Source organism: Antrostomus carolinensis, unplaced genomic scaffold (assembly GCF_000700745.2).
Source record: "Antrostomus carolinensis isolate BGI_N321 unplaced genomic scaffold, ASM70074v2 scaffold609, whole genome shotgun sequence".
NCBI lineage: Eukaryota > Metazoa > Chordata > Aves > Caprimulgiformes > Caprimulgidae > Antrostomus > Antrostomus carolinensis.
The window spans coordinates 18,332-36,491 of record NW_010338995.1 but is presented as its reverse complement, the minus strand read 5'-3'; the positions used below and the strand labels follow the sequence as shown (position 1 = coordinate 36,491).

The 18,160-nt window shown below is 39.3% G+C and overlaps 1 protein-coding gene across 1 annotated transcript in view; it reads right to left on the bottom strand.

Annotated features, from left to right (window-relative positions):
• Nucleotides 1-18,160, bottom strand: part of OSBPL10 (oxysterol binding protein like 10) — a gene marked incomplete at its 5' end in the record, with an annotated part of 39,139 nt that overhangs the window by 11,058 nt on the left and 9,921 nt on the right. The window contains 2 exons of the mRNA XM_010175666.1: nucleotides 2,110-2,593; nucleotides 9,266-9,412. Coding sequence (XP_010173968.1) covers nucleotides 2,110-2,593; nucleotides 9,266-9,412 — 631 coding nt within the window. The remainder of the gene's footprint in view (nucleotides 1-2,109; nucleotides 2,594-9,265; nucleotides 9,413-18,160) is intronic.

The following is an 18,160-nucleotide window of genomic DNA, read 5'->3' as shown; positions in this document are numbered from 1 at the left end:
GTTCAGCAATCTATTCCCCAGTACTCATGCTGACCTCAATCTAATACAGAATTTATACTTATGCAGCACATGAGAAAAACATCTGCAGTAGATTCTAATTTTTGCACAACTTGACAAATCTACACATCAACTCAATTAGGAAGACTTCCCTGGGACTAAAATAAATTTTTAAAATTTGAAGAAAGTATAGTTTCAAGTGAAGAAACTGTACTGTGAAGCAAATAATTTAAACCAGGTTTAGGCTGGCTGTTTTCAGATGACAGAAAAGCTTCAGTGGTACAACTTCTTGCTGCCTATTGCCAGTCCTCAATACGCAACAGAAATGCTTGGGCTGCACTGCATTTTCTCCATCACTTCCCAGAAATGCTGTCACCATGAGGCTGCATGCTTCTGCACTACTTACATGAACAAAAAAGATAAATGATAACTCTAAACTGGTAAACACAACCTCCATCCCAAAATATCCACCATAAAGACAGCAGCAAACCTTGCAATAAAAGAGTTCACCATAGTAGACATTCCCCAAAGTCTGCCTCCGCTTCCGGGATATCTCCAGGATGATGAAAAACACAAAGGGGATAGGGGAGAACTTATTCTCACAAATACACATTAAACAATCCTTGGGGTAGGGAAGTGGTTCATTCCTAGACCCTGTCTCTCTCAAAAGTGGGACACATCAGGACTTTGTAGTCTTAAGTAACAACCACAGCAGACACCCTCAATCCCAGGGAACTGTGCGCACTAGCAGCAAAAAAAAGAAATTTCCCTACTCGTACATAATCATAAGTGACTTTGTGTTTAATTTTATTTCTATCACATAGCTCCCTTCACTGAGAAAAACAGTACTAGAAACAAATATGCCCTGGAAAACGCAGCAAGCGGAGCCAGTGACTCAGGCTGGCAGCAGTACAGTCAGGAGACAGACAGAAGGACTGATTTCCCCTCTGACACTCCCCCCTCAACTTCCTTAACTCCGTATTAAAAGCAAAATACTTAAATCACAGGAAGAAGGAAACAGCAGTGCTGTTATAGACTTGAACTATCATAACAATATCAAATCCAGTAGTAAAGAAGTTTCATGGCTCTTCTACAAGAAAGGGAACATATCGCCATCAGGAAAGAAGCTACTGTAGCCCTTCTGTTGGAGTTTGTTCTTTAGTTCTAGCCAGCAAAAATAGCAGAAAATATCTGTATGTTTCTATCATAATTGTTTTGTTGTTATTCATAAGCAAAACCAAATCATTACATTTCCCAATCTACTTTTTTACTACCTTTAATATCATAGTATTTAACATAATGATGACAAAAAGAAACACTTGCTATAAGTTGTCCTGGTACTGCTGAGACTACAGTCTAAAAACTAGTTAAGACAAAACACTAAAAACCATACACAGGAAATTAATCAAATGGCAAAAGAGTGACTAAATCGCTTAGAAACGTTGAATCAACATATTAGCAGTCAGTAACAACACTGGTACAGGTGTGTTTATCAGTTCAGCTCATCCATTAAGAATTTCTGAATTCATGTTGAGCAATGGCTTATCACGAAACAGACTGCACACGTATGATATGGCAAATCATGATTTATACCCCAACTACATGACTTGCTATAAAGCTTGAGATAATACACTAGCTTTGTAAACACTACAGAATCCGTGATTCTTTGCAGAAACTATGAAAAAAGAACATTAGCCTTCAGTAAAAACATGTTTCTTCCTAATGCTTTGTTCCAGTTGTGAAACTGTCCCACACCAAATTGCATATTACTTTAAAAGTGAGCAAGACAAATAAGAATGTTCTTACAGAATATGCTGTCAGTGGCCATTTGCTACTGCAACTTAACATCCGACTGTTCTTCGGATATAATTAACAGCCTCACATACACATAAGCACACATTTACATAGGTAATGCACATGTCTCATACTGTCTGGACAGAAAAAAGTTATATGAACCCTACAGTTTTAATTCCAAACTTCATAAAAGCAAATAGCCACAAGGTTCAAATGAAAGGTCAAAGGGAGAACAAGCAGGAAAATATCTGGATTTCTGTTGTGCTGACACCCACAACATTAGCTCAAAAAAACCCAAAATAAAGGCACATTTCTTACCTTCACCTACCATAGAAACACCTATTGACATGCCCATAAACTTGCTTTTGGTCCATACGTGAGCGTTCACACACATTTTCTTCTCTTTGCACTCACAGTAAAAGCAAGATACCGGTGGGTGATGGGATACTTGTTCAGCTACAAACCTCAGCTTGTAGCACGCGGACTGGTCCTGGCCAGACTCCTTGGTTGGGTCCTTAGAAACCGCAGAGGCACCATTAGTTCTGAATGCTTTCACTTTATCTTTAGGCACATCCCACGAGCAGTGAAACGTTTCACCAATTATAGGGTTATAGGGCTTCTTGGCAACCGCTCCCTTTCGGCCTTCGTGAAAAGCTGTTAGATAATACTCCACAAAGCAGATAATTCTTTCCTCAGGAGTGGCTCCAGCTGCAATTGACAAAAACAGGTCTGGATGGGCCATGAAATTTGCATACATCTCCAGCAGGGATCTTTTCTCCAAAATAAATGTTGGAAGCACTACCTGTATGCAAAGCAGACAAAGGTAGATATGATTTCCCCATGATCATACTACCGCGAGGGAAGGGGGGGGGAGAACAGTTAAGACAGCTGCAATTCTAGCCCTGCCAAGTTCTGGGACAGCATATTTACCTCCCCTTTGCCACAGCAATTTCATTTTCTTTGCAGCGTAAATCATGAGTGAAGGAAAAAGCAGCAGCCTTGGTAGCCATGCAGGCTGCTTCCTATTTCATTATGATTCTCAACAGCAGCTCACACAACAGGGATGGGCTGTTCCGCTCACATGGAAATCTGCCTTTTCCTCTCCTCTCAGTTAACAAACCAACTATTGTTCTCCTTGTTTACAGGACATAAAAACATACTTTGATGTAAATTCATTTACATCAAACATCAACAAACCAAATGGATCATAAACCTCCAAAAAGGGAGGGGCACACCCTCCCAAATGACTAAAAGATTAATATTTTATATAAACATACACATCACCAACCTGTAAGTGGTGAAGTGTAAGGTGAACATCTACCCATTCTGTCAAGCATCTGGGCTTCCCATTTCACTCCTGGCCCTTGACCACCCAATGCATCCATATTAGGTCTCTACCAGACTCTAACAAACCAAGCCAACTAGATCCAACCAAAACCAAATCTTGGGTGTGTTTCCAAGAGTTGCCAAGGGCAAGAAAATGCTCCCGGATTGACCACCTCTGCCCTATACTCTAATCATATGTCTCATGTCTCCTTCCACCTCCCAAGTCAAATCCCTTGCCACCTCCACGCTATCCTGTCACCCCCAGGTACACGGCATGTCCCCTCAGTTTGAGATCATACCATACTACTGTAGTGGGCCCCTGCATGCCTTCACCTTATTTCAGACAATTTGAAACAAATAAAAACTGCACAAACTGTTACATTTATGTCCTGGGACTAAAGAGGCTACAGGGGGCCCAGAAAAAATCTGGGACGGAGCACTAGACAGCCTGTGCTGGAAGGAGCCAGCCCTGAGCGATTCGGATGCAGCCTCGAGTGGCTCATCCAGCAATGCTGATGTTGCCAAAGTCACCCACTGAGGAATAACACTTTGTGAAACGTTTTCAGTGAAACACCCTAGAGTGCACTGCAAGACAGAGAAGGGCTACGGGCCCTAAAGTAATTTCTTTCTCTCCATTCTTTCTCCCTCACCCTCCACACCTTGTTCACGACCATCCCAGGGGAGCTCAAAGGTGTCTCCTGCACGACTAACAGAGAACTTCTGGCACACACAGATTTGTCTAGAATCAAAGTGGTTCAATGACACCAGATGCAGACCAACAGCTGTCCTCTATTAAAGCAAGTTTTCTGCCTTCCTCTTTAATTCTTCATTGCATTTACTTTTTCCCTTTCCCAAAAGCAAGGGTTTCTTACTGCAGGCAGGGAGCCACCATTCAAACATAAACACATTTGCTTTCCCCTCTGCCGCCCCAGCTTGCAATCTAAGTGGGACCAAAGCAAAGTTCAGTGCTTTTGGATCCCATGGATAACAAAATAGAAGCTGTCAAACTTATATTCATCATTCAGCTCTTTTCAAAGAAAACTTGTAAACATGAAAAAAAATTCCAGTCACAAGGGCTCAAACTCAGCCTTAGCAGTTACATAGTAAGTGAACACACCACAACTGCAAAAACCACAGATCACCACTCCATTTGGTAACATACACGCTCATTCTCTCTCCTTCTCTACCTTATTTACACACATACAGTCTTTTATAGGCTAGTAATTTTTACAAGTTCAGCTATGAATCAAGCAAAGTTCCATCTGTAATACTGCTCTGAATCTACTCTGTGAGCCTTAAGAACTCTACATGGTCTCTGTTACTCACCTAATGAGACCCCAAAAGATGCAGGACCTTAATTTTAACACTCTGTGTGGCAAACAATGACAGCCTACAGTCCCTATGGTGGTGTGGTAGCAAGGGGCTGAGGAGATTGGTTTTTAGAAGTGAGAACTAAAACTTTAGAAGGCAAAATGCAAAGTAGGAGATTTTCTTACAGTATTTATAGCCATATACTGAATTAAACAATTCTGTCTTACTTTCAACATTCTCATTCTGACCAAATACTCATTATCCAATATAATCTTAAAAAAATGCAATTCAGCATTAGTGAACCTCCATACAGGGTTCCATTTTAATATAAACTGTACACTCAAAAGACCAGGTTATCAAGGAAGAAAGCTGACAGCAAAACACAGGAAAAAAAACCCCATCACTCGTGTCTAGAAATACTAGTAGTGACTGTAATATAGAGTTCACTGCAGAGACCTTAAAGAGCAAACTCATTTGGACAAATAGCACTCTGCATCTTCTTATATGCAAGTGCATCTCTAAAAAGAGTGACCTTTATTAGCACAAATGGAGGAGAAGAAAACTAGAGACCATACTTAGGACGATGCAAATTTTATGGTACAACATTAAGACTGCTATGGTTTCATCCTGTCAACTTGATCATACAGTTCTCATATCCACTCTCACAAATATCAGCTGTGTGCTTTGCAGCTACATATGTAATACAGCTGCACCAACACAGCCCCTGAATGAGATGTTAAGAATCACTGGACTCTCACTCAGTTTCAAGAATCAATTTAAAATCTGAATAAAGCTTGAACTCCAGCTCAAATGATCTTGCTTTAAAAGCCCAACTAAAATGGGCACTACATCCTTCGTTGTAGCAGGAAAGGCTCCACTGCAAAACAGAGAGTAATTGAATTGTTTTCACAAAAGGAGGCAGAACTATGTATGAAAAATATTTGGGGTTTTAAAGCTTATACAACTCCAATACAACAAAATATGCCTAGGAAACACTGCCTTTTACTAAATAATCTCATAGCCTCAAAGTTTCAATATGCAACACCACCACACACTAACATAGTTAAAAAATAATAATAATAATTTAAAAAAAAATTACACCAGTCAATATTTTTTTAATTGGCTCTATCTTGATTTCTGCAGAAACAGGTAAAATAGAAATAAACAAATCTGGAAGCATACAGCATTCTTCTTGCCGGCACTGGACTGTCATGCACCCGTGCTAGTACTCTAACTTCAAAAGGAATGAGGCGTTCAGCTCTTCTGCAGTCAAACAGGATGCACTGTCCAGAAAAACACACTCAGGACTTATGTTCTTTATACCGGTTTTGGACTACAACTTTTTTTTTTGGTAGTTGTATAAAATGTCAAAACTGCCTGATTTTTTTAGTCTGAGAAAAAGCCAGCATGACAATCAAATGGACAAAAGAATCTCTCTAGAATAAACAGCAACTCGCTGAAGAACTGAAATCTCCCGATTGCATTCTAAAATGCTAGAATAATCTCTGCTCTTACTCCTCCTCATGCGCCATGTGAAGAGGAAGCAGTTTAACAGGTATTCTTCCATGTTCACTGAGGTCAAAAAGAGGGTATTGGTTCAAAGCTTGATCATGATCTCTTAGGTTTTAATTCACCTATACTTAATTAGATCTGAATGCACATGGGAAAAGAGCATGACTTCTTAAGAACCAAGATACTTATCTCCACTACCATTTACTGTGAGGCAAAACATGGGTGCTGGCACCACTCCCTACTTTTTTCAGTCAGAAAATCTGACTGAAGGTCAGAAATCTGACCAAGGTACCCCATGCTGAGGTGTCCCTCTCTTAGAGGCAGAAATGCTTTCCACTATCATCTGTGTCATTGTGGGAGTAAGACGAGCTATTTTCATCCCGCTTATATTTTAAAATTACAAGGTAAAAGTATATTAACAAGCAAATTAAAATCTACAACACGGTGAGCGTACTACAATGTTAATTTACAACAGGTGGATATGCTGCAGAATTACTGGCAGCCCTTTTACACAGAATGGCAGGCCCTTATTTTTAGCACATTTTAACTGCGTAGGGAAGGTAAAGAAATGCGGGGGAGTGATCACCCATCTGTACAAACAGTCAGCATTAATTTCAACCCGTTAGATGTCATTTGCTAACATATTTATCAGGCTGTCAGTGATTTTTGGTGTTATTTTTCATTTTTAAAAGTCCAAAGAACAAATAATTTAGAAACATTTTTTCCCTAGCAATTCCAATTTAAACAAGATTTAGAGTCCTAGCCCAGTCCAAGGTGTCAGTGTTATACTATGTTCTCCTACTGCAAACTGCTCTCCTACCCAAGTCTCTCCAGCAGCTCTTGAAGTCAATTTGGCCACCACAGAGCCTAGCCCATTCTCACAAATCCCCATGCACATTTACTACTTCATTGTGGATGTTTTCCTTCACAGTAGATTTTTAGTGTTTAACTCCTCATTAAATGGCATGGCAGCACGACACATTTCAAAAGTGAAGCACCTGAGCAACATTAAATGTGGCCATCATCCCTGTGGGAAACTGATGTCAGCGCAGGCAAGGCCAACACTAACATAAGCAAGTACCCTGTAGGAAAAGGAAAAGATGCTGTTTCCTCTGATATGGTACATGATGGTAATGATTGTGCATCCACAACCAAAGGCTCAGAAGAGCTGTTTGTTCATGTCTATACCACGTTACAATCCATAACTCACAAAATGAGCCAAAGAAACAACGCTAGGGAAAAAGGCACAGGAAAATGGAAACATCTAAAACATCCTCTGATATCAGCAACTACTGTGCCACAACCACTTCCAGAAGAAGCTGACTAGCATCAACGCTGCCAGAAATCTGACTTTCAGAGGAATAATGAAAAATGAGAAGAGGTGCAGCCAACAAACCAAGCTTTATCGTCACACGTCTGTCACCCTAAGGGCCTCATGTCAGGAAGCAAAGTTAATAAAAAGGCAGCCAGCTGTCTTGTAATTTATTTTTTTTTTTTTAATCCTCAAAATGGTCAGAAAAGCGATGTGCACATGTGGCGTGTCTCATTAATACTCTTCATATGTGTATTCATGCATCACACAGACTAGAGATAGCTCTAACTCCGCCATATGCGTGTTCTTCTCTTCAGACTGTATTATATACACACATTAATGCATGCTAGTATTTTGCATGCTATAGATCTAGTAATATTCACCACCATCCTCAAAAACTCTGCTCTAAGAACACTACGTAAGAAATAGGTTATCATATATATTTACTTTCCTACCTTTCTTGTAAGTGTCTACACTTCTCTTACTTACAGGAATTTCTCTTATTTATATTAACTGTGTGGTTTTGGTTTGGGTTTTGCCTCCTATGCTGTGACAAAAAGATGACACTGGAAAGCAGGGAAGAAAACTCTTGTTGATTACCAAAGACAAACTGGTTTGCAGACACAAGAACAACAGATAAGGAACCTTAGTCTAGTTTAAACATTATGAACTGAGACAGCCTTAGCAAACCAACATAGAAAAGAAGAAGAGCTATAAAAAATTGAGGAATCTAAGAAAAAGAAAACCAAAAATGAACTGTGCATAACCCCAGACATACTAAGAAGTGACAGGTATAAACTATTCACAAATGAAAATATGAAACTTTTGTTCTATTTAGAACAAAACATTAATTTCTGTGCTGCTATTCAATAGCTATACTTTGCAACACACCATGGGATTGCTCAGTCTTAAAAATGTAAGTATTTTTAAATACTATCAGTTGTTCCAGAGGAAGGAGAAAAGACTACTGAGAAAGTCTTATTTTATAAGAAAGTGATAGTAAAAATATATTTTGATTAATATGTAAGTTCAAAAGGAAAGCAGATGAACTCTTCAGAACACCACAATATCCATGAGAAGAATCTCCTGCATAGCTACTTCATATGCAAATGTAATTCTGTAGTCATTCCAAACTTCTTTTATGTGCAGAGGGAGTAAGTCAGACTAAGCTCTTATTTCTGGGAAATGGGTTATAGAGGTTTTATTTGCCTTTTTTTTTTTTTTTTTTTTTTAAGTAGAAAACCTTTGTAGAAGGAAAGGGTATTCCATATCGTTACAAAAATCCACTTGATTATCAAGTGCCATGAAAAGATTACTAAATCCCTGGTATGTAGGGCTATTCAAAGATAGGCATTCCCTCCTTCCAGAACATCTACCTTATTTCTAAAATTCTAAGAACTTACGGGAAATTTCTCAGACATCATAACTTCTCTGATCATATCTGTACGGATGAGCTCATAACAATACCAGTTCCAGGACCAGAAGGATGCACAGAAGGTTAAACTGGTGAGCCGCTTAGTACAGACTCGAAGAGTGATACACTGAAGACTGTCATTTCTTTACCATCACGGTTTTGAAGCTCCAAAGTAATTAAATGGAATACAATCCACAAAGCAGTAACTTGAGCAGATATAACCTTCATCCATAAAACTGACAGTATGGTTCCTCAAACACTTGGTGCACCCTGACTTAACATAAATGTAGGACACATACACAACGCAGGGTTGCTTTGAAAGACTTACAACAAAATAAGGGAGGAGTCTCAGGGGTTTTTTCTTCTTCTTTTTTCTTTCCTTTTCCCCCCATCCCTAAAATATCTGATGTGGTCATTTCATGTGAATGTCTGCCTAGCAGGAGACAACACTCCATAGCTCTCTGGAACTACACCTTTACAAAGAGGCAAACTTTATTGTCCACGGGGGCAAAACATGCTCACAGGAATCACGCACATGCACACACACAGAAGGATGAGAAGAAAAAAGAACAATGATAAAAGAGATACAGTGTCCGTACCCTGGTAAGGTCCATGCCAAGTTTGAGCTGAGAGATGAGATGGAGAATCACACTACGTTGATCATCCATGACTCCTAAATCCTCCTCTTCATTATCTTCTGTATCTGTTATTTCATCTTCAACTAGGATCAACTCAGAAGCTGAATGCTGAAATAAAAAGAAACATCACCGTCTGGACAAAAGATACAATACCATTTTTTCCCCACTATATATGTTTAAAAATGGAGCTGTCACAGCAGAACCAAAGACGGCCTATGTTAAAACCAAGAAAAGATACAAATTTAAAATAAAAAAAATCCAGTGATGGGCTCATAGAGCATTTTGATCCTATCCTCAGAACAAGAGTGGTAAGGATCAGATGCTAATTTACACATTATCTTCTCATATTTATATTGCAGTGATGCCAGACAAAAACCACAGCATATTAAAGTAACAGATCTTCTACTATTAAATAGAAGTACACAGTTGAAAAATGAGTCTTCAAGAGTTTCTTTCATAAATCTCTCCAGTAAATAATCATATGTCACACCTACATGTTGCATGAGCTGATTTCCCACTATTTTTCTCCATTCCTCTATCTAACTTCGAAGTTAGATATCTAAGAAAGTCAAGACTATTAACTGAAGGAGATAAAAAGACAACTATAATTAAAGTACACACCTCCAGAAAAAAAACAAACAAAAAAACCCCATAGCCATTATATTTTGGGAGACAAGGCAATGCCATGAGTCTTTACAACATCTGCTTCACAGCACAATAATGCCAATACTGCCCAGTTTGCAGATATACTAGCTGAAGATCAAGAGAGACATTATACCATCTCCTTTCAAGAGGAACTTTAGAGCACAAAAGGATAATGATTTGTGACACTTTATTTTCTCTCAGGGTTTACAATACATTACTAACAATAATCCAAGGAGGTGGTAGTTATTTTCTTCAGTTCATTGAAAACACCCTTGAAGCCTTCCATATATATATATTCAGGTAAGTTTTTTATACTTAAAAAAAAAAAATTAAAAATTGGTTCATATATGTAGTTGAAAAATTTACAGCCCAGCATTTCATTATTCCCCAAAGTTTCCATGCTGTAAATGAGACAACACTACCTGCAAAAGTTAGCTTCCTTCACACTAAACAGCAGTTTTGCTGAAACAGCTAGTTCGTTACATAAAACAGGAAATTTTTCATCTCACTGTGAAAGTCTTTGCAACTGAAAAGTTTCATTAAAATCAGCTGATACTTAGAATGAGGTTTCAGTATTTCTGAACGACCACATCGGAGACCCCTCAGGTGAACAGCAGCTTGTGTAAGAAGAGTGTCTCTGGAATTTAGTTACTACAGATGTTTCCAAGATTTGAATGAAGTGTTTTCTCTTTCTCTCTTTTCTTTTCTTTTTTTTTTTTTTTTGTTTTTGTTTTGTTTTGTTTTGTTTTGTTTTTAGTTAAATAAATGTTTAGGTAGCTGTTCCCAAAAGAATAGCTATTTTGTGAAATATAAGGACATTTGAAAGACACTTTACAATTACTTTATTTAGAAAGTAGAATACATACATTACATAAAACAGAACCTAGTGAGCTGTAACCTCAACAGCTTGGAGCTTTTCAAAAGGACAAAACCACACTTTCTTCTTCCCACTCCCTCAGAAAATAAAAGGATAGAACGGGAAGCCCTTTCCTCCCAAAATACACCAGCATTATTATCCGACTGATGCCTTACTGACAAGTTCAATTAACATAAAACCTGACAACCTTACACAAAATCACCAGTCAGGGAGACATAACGCACTGAAGCCTGGCTCAGCTGAACAGACTCCGATTCATTTGGAGGGAGCACAGAAAAAGCAGGATCAGAACTTACAGTAGATGCGTCCACAGGAGGTTTCCCTTTAATCCAGCTTGACCTCATTGAGAGCACTGAGCTACCGAATAAGCACTGCTGCTTCTGTTACTGCCATGAACCGCGCTCGCCGCGAGCGAGCTCCAGCAGGATTTTTTTCCAGGAAAAAGCACGGGAACCTCCCCTCCTCGCTCCCACCCCTGCTTTTTTTTTTGGCTATCTGACGAGTTGGAGAGTGTGTGCCGGATGTCAATCTGTCCCTCGCATTTCTAGTCACATGGCACTGAGAGCAGTGAGCTCCACTGCACACCGCTCCAACTGGGAAATGGTGCTGCTGCCTCCCAGAAGATACCCTGGTGGGCTGTCCTCCAGCCGGGGGGCAGGAGGGAGCGGGCACCAGCGTGCGGGAGAGAACACGTGGGCAGGTAACAAACTTTGCAGTGAACGTGAAACAGCTGCGTAACCTTCAGCTGTTAACAGCATCAGAAAACAAACAAACTGCACATTGAAAAGTGAACAGACTAAATCATATATTAAGAATTTTCTTTTTCTCCTCCAGACTGCACGTTCAGCCAGGGACAGAAATCCTTCTCTCTTTCCTGCTAAAACAGGTAGTGTGTTCTCCATCCCTTTCCAAGTGTTACTAACAAAACAGCAACAGTCTCTCATTGCTACTCCACGAAATGTGCACAGTGAGGACCAGCAACCTTATTAACAGTTTAGGTGCTCAGGAAAGTAGCGGTTGCACTGACTTCAATGAAAGACTTTCTATTCATCACAGAGGGCAAGTACAATGTAACATTAGGATCAGGCATGTTTATTTAATGATCATTCTGCAATAAGGACTATAATTTTAATTATATTAACTATTCTCTATTTTAAGAGCATGTGCAAAGGCACCAAAAATCCCACAACTCTACTGTTAGAGTTATCAACATACTAGTGACCTTCAACGTATGCAGAATGACATCAGTTGTTTGCAGTTTTTCTCACTTTCCAAGAAAACAGGATCTTAAGTAGCAGTCTACAATTTATGTCACAGGAACTGAACAGCAGTCATCTTCAGTAAGAAATATCCTTTCTGTATCTTCCTCTCTTCTCATTAGCTGTTCTAGGTAATTACTGAATTACTTTCTAAGAGCACAAAAATTAGACATCTCTTTTTTAACTAATGCATATTTTCTTTAAAAAGAACAACCATGTAAGCACAACACCGGGTGTGTTGACACAGAGCCACCAAGTACAAAGCTACTGTTACCTTTAAAGGGTCATAAAAGTCCAATCAGGTTTTTAATTCTTCGTTTCCACAGAAATAGTACGCAGTTCAGTAGTAACCAATGTGTAAGCATGCGGTAGCATGCAAAAGATTATGTTGAGTGATTATCCTTTAATAGCAGCTTTTCTGAATTGCCAAAGACATGCATATTTTGCCTGCCCTCCTGCAAAATGTAATTGCAAAGCTGAACTAGAAAACCAGTGATCTGCTCCATTCCTGTGCAGTCAGAACATAATCCAAAAGCTACTGAGTTGTGCGCAGCTCAGTCTGGGAATGAACAGCACAGGAAGGCTTGAGTGCTAGCCCTGAGAATCATATACTGCACCAGTTATAAACAAGCACCAAAAAGGGCTTCTATTTCAAACCATTTTTATCAAAATAAGTTTCCAACACTGGGCTGAAGCACCAGGATTTTTCAGAAAAATCTGAATGGAAAGCAACAGATCATTTCTTGAAATCCCATGATGGGATTCACTTCAAAGTTTAAAGGCTGAAGACATGAAAACACATACTGGCAGAGATCTATTTTAAACAGGTCACTTCATTAGAACTGGAATTGATTAATTTAGAGACGTCATCTGCTGGTCATACAAAACGGATGTTCTAGTCAGCAGTCTTCATCAGAAAACACGCTGGTTCTTTTTTAACAGACGAAACGCGTAAGGGAAAGAAATTGTTTCTGAAAGAAACATTCTGCGTTTTTTAAAAAATTGTCTTCAGGAAAAAGACACTTTAACAAGCCTGGGACAGAATCACAGAGTTAAAAGCTACATTCCTGCCAAAGTGCAAACCTCCCTCTGTTCTTCCACAGCCTCTTCCACAAGTTAACTTTTCAAATTAGCTGCTGTGCTGGAAATGAATTTTTAGATAATTAGCTCAGTTATAAGGCTCAGAACTTGGTTTTCCAACATATTTCGCAAATCATATCATGCAACAGCACTGTCAAGCACGACAGGGATCCCATCTTGTTTATTTTTTGGGAGGAAGAAAGGAATATACAGAATCACAGCATCATTTAGGTTGAAATGACCTCTCGAGATCATCCTGTTCCACACCTTGCTCAAGAAGGGACACCTAGAACCAGTTGCCAAAGACCAAGTCCAGCTAGGTTTTGAGTATCTCCAAGAATGCAGACTCCACAGTCTCTGTGGGCAACCTGAGCCAGTGTTCGACCATCTTCACAGCAAAAAAACATTTTCTGATGTTCAGATTGACTTTCATGTGCCCACTGCCTCTTGTCCTGTCACTAGGCACTACTGAGAAGAATGTGTCTCCCTGTTCTTCACTCCCTCCCTTTAGGTATTTATATACTTTGATAAGATCACCCCAAGCCTTTTCTTCTCCAGGCTGAACAGTCCCAGCTCTCTCAGCTTCTCCTCATGTGAAGGATGTTCCAGAACCTTCATCATCTTTGTGGACCTGTGCAGGACTCACTCCAGTAATTCCATGTCTCTCTTGCACTGGGGAGCCCAGCACTGCACACAGCCCCACAGATATGGCCTCACCTCTGCCAAGCTGAGGGGAATGATCATTCCCTCCACGTGCTGGCAACACTTTTCCTAAAGCAGCCCACAATGCTGCTGGCCATAAAGGTGCTGGCTCAGCTTGTTGTCCGCCAAGAACCCAAGGTCTACTTTCCAGTCAGTTGGCCCCCAGCCTGTACTGGTGCAGGGGCTTACCCTCAGATATCCCCAGATGCAGGACTCTCCATTTCCCTGTGTTGAACTTGATGAGATTCCTCTCTCTCCAGCCTGTCAAGGTCCCTGTTCCTCTCCATGGCAGTACAACCCCCTGGCTCATCAGCCATTCTTCCTAGTTTTTTTTATCACTTACAAACTTGCTGAGGGTGCACTCTGTCCCATCATCCAGGTCTTTGATTAAGGATGTTGAACTCTACTGGCCACAGTATTGATCCCCGGGGTACACCACTTAGTGACTGGCCTCCAACTGGACGTTCTACCACTGATCGTCTGGGCCTGGCTATTCAGACAGTTTTCAATCCACCTCATTGCCCACCTACCTAAGCCACTCCCTGCCAGCGTGTCTATAACGATGTTATGGAAGACATTTGCTTTCTTCTAGTCTTCATGAACCTCTCCAAAACACCATGACCCTTTAAAGACAATAGATGACAGCCTTGCAATGACATTGGTCAACTCCCTCCATGCTTGTATGTGCATCCCATCAGGCCCCATGGAATTATGTATGTGCAGCTTAAGTGCTGCCTAACCTGTTCCTCCTTCTCCACCAAGGGTAAGTCTTCCTCCAGACTTTCTATCTGATCTCAGAGGCCTGAGATTTCTGAAGGCTGATGTGACCAGTAAAGACTGAGGCAAAGAAGGCATTGCCTAACTCAGCCTTTTCTCCATCATAGTAGTAAGCAAAGACTGTGTGTATCCTGACAGGGACACACTGAGGACTTGTGGAGGACTCATAAGGCAATTCTTCATACAATTACACCAAAACATTCAAAGAGTTTTCATTAAGACATGAAAACATTCTTACGTAGTTCAGAAAGAACTGTAGTCAGGAGCAAGAGGATGAATCTTAGGAACTTAAAACATCCAGACAAGACATCATTTAATAATATTCCAAGGGAAGTAGTCCTTAAGTCTTTCTACATTTAAAAAAAATTGCAAAAGATACTAAAAAATAACACTGTATGAAATGTTTCTACATTGAGAGAAAAATGTTGTAAATTACTTGCAGGGCTTGTTCAGAAGCAACATTAAACAGAATTAGCATTTTCAGACTATGCAAGGATTGCCACATTTTCTGTAAAGTCATCTAATTACAATTAGTTCTACTAGTGCACATAAAAGTCAAAGGCCCCACCTTGATTTTCAGATTCCCTTCGTTAATGACATAGGTTTGCAAGCATCATTTACACTTGCACTTGTGTAACTTGAGAGTTGAAAACAGGTTTTCTGTGGGTGTAAGATTAAATATAACTCTGTAAGGTCAGAGAGCTTTAGCACATTTACGCTAATGTGACAAATTGGCCCCATACGATTTTCACCAGTCTCAATACCAAAATTAGAATTCTTCGTAAAGTAGATACAGTAAGAATACCCCAAAAGTAGTAACATATAATGAGCTGTGAGCTTCTTGCAGGGATTGTCACTCTATCAGAATCAACAGAACTGCACTAACTTGCACGCATCACTTGTCTTCTCCCAGCATGTACACCTTCAAAATTTAATTGCATTTACTACCAGCTGTGCCATACACTTGATAAAACATACGGGCTTATTGCACCCATCCCTTATGAGCAGTGGTTTGAATCTCAAATGTAGCTTGTCCAGTAACTTGTACTTATTGAACTATTTTATATACAGACTAGCATATTAGCATGCTGTGAAAGGAAGAGTAATTCCCATATAGAAAACTTAAATTAATATAATAGAAATTAAATAGAAAATTTGTTTACTTCAGCCTGAACCTTGAAACAAAACAAACAAAAACTCAAACACATTTACTTCCAACATATTGTAAAGACTGAAATCATCATCATCATCAACACACTTCTCTAACTTCCAAATGCATTGTCATTTACAGATGAGCAACTTTAAGCTTAACTATAAGGTAGCAACACTTTTTTTATACCCAACAAGCTCCTATATCTCTTTATATAAGCTTTTCTACTCTTCAAGAACAGTTCAAATAAAACAAAATAGAAAATACTTTTCTCAACATTTACCACCACACCATTACACAATGTAAGCAGAGGAAGGGAAAAAAGAGAGGGTTGGAAAAGTAGAGTGGTAGAGTGAACTCAGGTCATCTCTTGAGCCTTGGCCTCCATCTTACTGTAGTCTTATTCATGCTTTGCTTCTGGTAGCCCTGTGACTGATCATTGCGAAGAAAGAGCATGTCAAAGACGAAACCTCAAACACACCAACATCCTATACACCCACTGTAATGTGGGCACCTGGATACCAAAGTTCCAGTGACTTTCAAAGAGACTTAGAGCTTCCCAGTGTTCAAGGCTTGCTTTTTTTTAAAAAAGAGACTTAGTGAGCTCAGAACCAAAGCAGAGCTTAAATGGATAATTTAGAAAGCAAAACTTATTACAGCCCATACATTTCAATTTCATCTTGAAAAGGGTCTCTTAAAGGTAGCAAAAAAGGTGGATCAGGTCAGCTGATTTCCTTCATTTACTCTGAGTATTTCCTACGAGCTGTCTCCTCTACCATCTTTGTCAGTAGCTGTTGCTTTAATAGCTGGGAAAATTTTTGCCATAGTATTAACATGCAAAAAGTCTACCACCTCAAGGGGGAACCCATCCCCCTCAAAACCCCAAAACACATACAACCACAGTCACGCTTTTCCTAGCATTCAAACATTGTAACTTAGACATAACAACCATGAACCAAAATTAAAGTAGATAACTTTTAAAATATCAAAGCAAATAACAGAGGATGACAATCAAATGAGAAAGATTTTGCAATTAAAAAGTGAGCACAGTAGAGCTTATACACACCACCACTGTGGCAAGCAAAAACATCCCTTTCTTTTTGCTTTGCTACTGTCATCTACATACAATCTTGTCCAATCGACAAACCATGGAATATTTGATAGAAAAAGCCTGCATCAAGAAAGAATGTTTATGAAGTGCCCAGAAATTCATTTCCTACCAAATTTGTTATTTGAGTTTGGTAATCCAGGTCTCCAGGGAAAATAAAATTCTTCAGAAGACGACTATCAGCAATTAAAACATCTTTTTTTTTTGCGTATGGGGATATATATATATATATATACACAGATAAATATAGTGGTTTGTTGTTTGTGGTTTTTAATTTAATATGGTAAATACAGTGGATGTTCAGAAAACCTTTCCAGCTAGGTACAAGTGCAAGGATCAAAGTGTGGCAATGTGAGCAATCTATCACACAAGATTAATTGGATACAACACATAATAGCAGAGTCATCTACTGAATCAAGTAATACCTAGCTCTCTTTAGGAGATCCTTTCTTCACTGCAAGGCAAGCAAGCAAAGCAGAAACGCATCTTGATACTAAGACTTCATAAATACAGGCAGGCTGACATACAGATGATGCAAGCAAAGAAAATAATCACAAAATCTGTATCTTAGATGACGAATAGGTCTGCAATCTTTCTCCTTCCCAACAGAACCAATCTGCCAGGGATCTGGAAGCAAGCGCATTATCCAGACATTCACTATTGAGAGCTTTACTACTGCTTTTTTGTTAATGTTTTGCAGTAGTATCTCCAGGAACAGAAGTCTTTTCACCCTTAAAGAACAAGCTCAGAAAGCTTCCGTTTCCCACACTGCAGATGTGTTTAACTCTGACCTGTGACCACATTTAGAGGTAAATACTACAATATAGCAGTGATGAGGACCAGATAACATAAGAGATTTAAGAAGAAAAAGGGTTAGTTTGTTGTTTAAAGAATAGGAAAAAATGCATGCAACATGAAACAAAGGGCATCTATGTTTATTTTGCAGTTTAGCCTGTGTAAGCCTTTAGAAAAATATTAGAAACTAACCATGAAAGGGATTATGTTTAAGAATAAAGAATCAATCAGTGACTTAACATCCTTTTAAACAGCCATCCTCATATGGGTTACCTACAGCACTGTAATCCTGTTATGTACCAAATAATGTTTGTTGAACAACTTTCCCCCTAAATGTTCACATCATCTTCTTAAGACAACTCCTCTTGCAAATTCTGATTTTCATAAACCTAAACCCTTTTTCAGCCTGCTGAGGAAAAGCAGCTAATTCCCAAGCACAGATTCCACAGGAAAAGATTAAGAA